We start from the raw sequence: 4,405 nt of genomic DNA, 5'->3' as shown, positions 1-4,405 counted from the left end.
AGATGTTCTAAGATACTCGTTCTTGTTTCGAGTCAAAAACTCGATGAATTGAACATTTTGAAATCAGGCTTGATATCGGCTGTCACTGTGCTTCTGCAGTCGAGGAGGTTTAGATATCTGTTCTGGAAGAGCATCATTGGGGTGACCTTTGACCTGACCTTGGCGAACTCGTCGAAGGTGATCTTCCCGTCCTGGTTGAGGTCCATGGTTCTGCTGAGCTCCTGGACGATCTCACGCACGCGGTATCCCGGCAACGGCAGGTTCGCCTCCTTAAAGAGCTGGTTCAGTTCATCGGTGCTGATGTGACCGTTACCGTCCACATCTGTGGGCGAGGTCAAAGGCCAGTGTCAACACATGCTCTCAATCACTCTTTTCATGAATAGATTACACAACAAAACTCAGTGTCTCAAATGCACATTTAATCTAATGAAATGAGGCTCAAAAAGTACTGTTATTTTTGTTAGTATTTTTGCTGAACAAATTATTTGTGCAAAAGTTCTAAAAGAATCATTAATACATAATGTAATAGCTGAGGAAGGGGAATGGAAAGAGTTGAATCCCTTCTTTCGTCATGAATCGGTCGAGTCTGCTTCACCGATGGTTTCTCTGCAGATGAAGCTGAATGGGAATGAAATGTGTTTGTGTCCTCACTCACCCACTTTACTGAAGGCCTCTCTCAGCTCCTCCATCTCCTCCGCTGGGATGTGTGATGTGCCTGCCATCTTCTCCGGTCTCGATCGATCACCTGAGGATCCGAGCCAGACAGACACTGATGAACACGTCCAGAGGAAAGCTTGTGCAAGAGCTTCGCACCGGAAACACTGCTGCTGCTCTCTGAGTAACAGTCTGTGGTTTGAGGAGAGAAGCTACAACTGCTTGAGAATTATTATTAACTGTTGTTGCCACATCGAGCAATGCCTGTGATCTTTACTGTACATCTGCAGCAGTTATGAAGATATAAACAAGCAGCGAATGAGACGCCAGCAGATCCAGCTAACAAAGTTATGAGCAAACGTTCTTCCCGTAACATTAATAGAACGTTCATTCATAATGTTCTCAGAATGTTGAATGGAAAATCGTTCATGGAATGTTTAAAAAACATTTTTTTAAATGTTACATTCCAATGATAAAATTTAACTTCCGCTTAAACAAAGAAACAAAAAACTATGTTTGGAGCATTCAGAGAACATTCAGGAAAAAAAACATCTCATAACTTAATGGAAATGTTAGCAAAACGTTCTTAGAACAGATTCTTGTTAGTCTGGTCTTTAATAACTTTCTCAAAACGTTAGCACAAAAACTGCATTTATAAATCTTTCATGGAACTTTTTATTTTTTGAAAAATGTTAGTTGTCACTGTAGCGAATCAATGTGTTTTTGTAAGAAAAATATCCATATTCAGAACGTAATAATTACTTTAATCTAGCTTGCGCTCACTGTTGTACACAGAAGCAGCTCCGGGAGCATGACGTATGAGGTCAGCGCTGGGCATGCGCCGGAGAGTCTCGTGAAAACCAACGTTTGTTAACAGCAGCAAAGGAAGCAAAGTCTCCTTACTTTAGCAAAGGAAAACCAGTCTCCTCTTGGCTCATATCCAAATCCTCCCGACATTCTTCTTTACAAATCCTCGTTTTGTGCTTCTAATTAGTGACCGTTGTTTTGTTTAGATCTCTCCGCTGCGCTTCAGCATTCGTCACTTCTGAGCGGCGCATGCACAGCGCTGACCTCACACGTCATCCGCCCGGAGCTGCTTCTGTGTACAACTGCTGGCGCAAGCTAGATTAGAGTGATTATTATGTTCTGAATATGGATATTTTTCATACAAAAGCGCATGGATTCGCTACAGAAGGCCTTTGTTCACCCCCCGGAGCCGTGTGAGACACTTTTTTTATTTTTATGGATGGCCGCTTTTTATTTAACTTCTTTTGGACTGATGCATGCAACACCCGCTGAGTGCCATGAAACAGCTTGAAAGATCAAAGACAATTTTTTATATACCTCCGACTGGATTCGTCTGAAAGAAGAAAGTCACATACACCTAGGATGCCTCGGGGGTGAGTCATTTATGGGCTGATTTTCATTTTTGGGTGAACTAACCCTTTAAAGCTGATTTTTGTCAGCTGGGGTTTGGACTTGTGAAGCTGTGAGATGTTTCTGAGACGTGAGTGAGATCCTCTAATCGTCCAGACGCAGGAATCTGTCAGAGATCATGGAAGCGCTTTAAACTCTTAACTAGTTTATATCTCCAGATACAGTCTGTGCTGAGAAAACGAACAAAACTAAGAGCTCGTTTGTGTTTTATTCATATAAATCCCATCAGACGGACGCTCATATCAATGCATTTAACATGCAAATGCTGCTCTCTTTAAAGTGACGTCTGTTCACAGCAGTCAAACAATCAGAAGCTCATTTGCATCTTTCATGGCAAGATAAGCGCTTTTATTTTATCAGCACAAACCTGACCGTCACGTTTCACTGAAAACTCCTTTCTCCGTCTTTAAACACTTGAGCAACAGAACAACTGCTGCTTATTTCAGAATCGTTTCTAAATGTGCATCACATGCTCTGATCTTCCTCTTTCAGCGCTGCCTGACGACGGCCTGGAAACTGAGATATATGATATGATGGTGAATAATTGCTGCCGCACATCATACGCTTGGCAAAGGTGTGAACACTACTTTAAGGCTCAGAGATGAGATGCAGTCTCTTCTCAGATCAACCGCAGTTTCCCGTTTCACTTTAACAGCCGAGCAAAGCTTCACTTCTGCTTCAGAGTAGACTCAAAAACCCCCAACACTTCATCACTGAACACACAGCAGGCCTCCGAGACCGAGAGAAGCTGAAAACATGCCTCTCAGAGTCTCATTCAGTTCCAGCATTCTGAACCACGCTGAGAAAATGTTGGTGTAGAAGCTGTTTTCACTCAGAAATTGCGAGTAAACTTCACAAACAGTTACAAAGAAACGACGAGTAACTCAGAAAAACTGAAATAGCATAATCTTGTCAAACATACTCCAAGATTTGTTTTATTTATTTACTTTTTCAGTGAAGTTACTAGAGTGTTTCACATTCAATTCAATGTGTTATTTGCCATTTCCTTGTAATTATTTGTGAAATTTACTAGCAATTTCTGAGTACACCAATTTTGTTCAGTGCAATGTCACTTGAAATGGAAAAACAAAGTTATTATATTAAAAGGCATTTGCAAATAGAAGTATTTTCACTTTCAGATGTTTGGACTCGACTGTATGTCTGCAAGCTGCTGCATTAATAGGAATCTAAACCTGAGAAGTCAAGAATCTAATGAAATGCATGAGAAACACAAACCTGCACAATCTTTAAGCACTCCTAAAATAAAGCAGTTTCTGTGTTCAGCACACCTGATCAAGAACCGAAAGCTTCTGCTGTGAGATCAAGCGCTGTGTTCTGAAGAGTGCAGCATGTTTTCTGTCAGATCCAGTGATGGTCAGAGATGGGTTTGATGGGTTTCTCTTACCTGCAGACGGACGCTGGGCTTCAGGCTGCTTCTGAGTCTGGACACGCACGTTCAGAGGAGCTGCAGAGACTCAAATGTGAGAGGAAGGAAGTGACTTACAGCGGCCTACACGACACTCGAAACGGGAACACGCACGCTGCATGTCTTTATAAGGTCAGACGCTTGCCATCTGCACACTCTCACAAACATGATGGGCGTCTGACAGCATCTGACACACTTCTGAGATCTGACCGCGCTGAGGTTTGATCTTCTCGATGGATCCATTCAAGAACATAACCACACGTTTGGATCAACTAATGTCATCATCTAAGAATCATCTCATGACTTGCTGCAAATGTTTCCACATTCAGACGACCCACCAGGTTTAGGAATAGTTCAAAAGCCGAAGTCTGCTGAACATGTGCATCCGAGATCAGGATGAGTTGGTTTCTTCATCAGGTTTGGAGAAATTGCATCAGTGTGTCACTGCAAGTGAATGGGTGCCGTCAGAATGAGAGCTGATAAAAACATCACAATAATCCACAGCACTCCAGTCCATCAGTTAACATCTGGAGAAGACAGAAGCTGAAACTAATCCAGCATTAAGATGCTTTTAACTAAAATACATAGAGTCTATAATCCATAATAACTCTTCCTCCAGTGAGTCAGTGTTCTGGTGTGAATCAGGAGAGAAATCTGCACAGATCAAGCAGCGTTTAAACAGCTCTAAACACATATGTGGCTGGATTCTGATGCGAGAGACAACAGCAGATGCACTTTTTCACTGGAGGAAGAGTTATTATGGATTATAGACTCTATGGTCTTTTAGTTAAAAAGGTCTTAATGCTGGATGTGTTTCAGCTTTTGTCTTCTCCAGATGTTAACTGATGGACTGGAGTGCTGTGGATTACTCGTGATGTTTTTATCAGC

General features: G+C 42.0%; 1 protein-coding gene across 2 annotated transcripts in view; it reads right to left on the bottom strand.

Annotated features, from left to right (window-relative positions):
* lcp1 (lymphocyte cytosolic protein 1 (L-plastin)) overlaps positions 1 to 3,590 on the bottom strand; it is a 22,809-nt gene extending 19,219 nt beyond the window's left edge. Inside the window, exons 1-3 of one of the 2 annotated variants that reach the window (XM_016259142.1) lie at positions 3,497 to 3,590; positions 656 to 745; positions 159 to 322 (exon numbers count right to left, since the gene is read on the bottom strand). In XM_016259142.1, the coding sequence (XP_016114628.1) occupies positions 159 to 322; positions 656 to 722 (231 nt within the window). In that variant the 5' untranslated portion in view covers positions 723 to 745; positions 3,497 to 3,590. Of the gene's footprint in view, positions 1 to 158; positions 323 to 655; positions 746 to 3,327; positions 3,433 to 3,496 lie in introns of those variants that run through there. The other variant, XM_016259143.1, reaches the window with a different exon arrangement.
* Positions 3,591 to 4,405: the final 815 nt, after the last annotated feature.

Source organism: Sinocyclocheilus grahami, unplaced genomic scaffold (genome assembly GCF_001515645.1).
Source record: "Sinocyclocheilus grahami isolate Dianchi unplaced genomic scaffold, SAMN03320097.WGS_v1.1 scaffold1799.1, whole genome shotgun sequence".
Taxonomy (NCBI): domain Eukaryota; kingdom Metazoa; phylum Chordata; class Actinopteri; order Cypriniformes; family Cyprinidae; genus Sinocyclocheilus; species Sinocyclocheilus grahami.
Note: the sequence above shows the minus strand (reverse complement) of the source record. Positions and strands in the feature narration are given on the sequence as shown.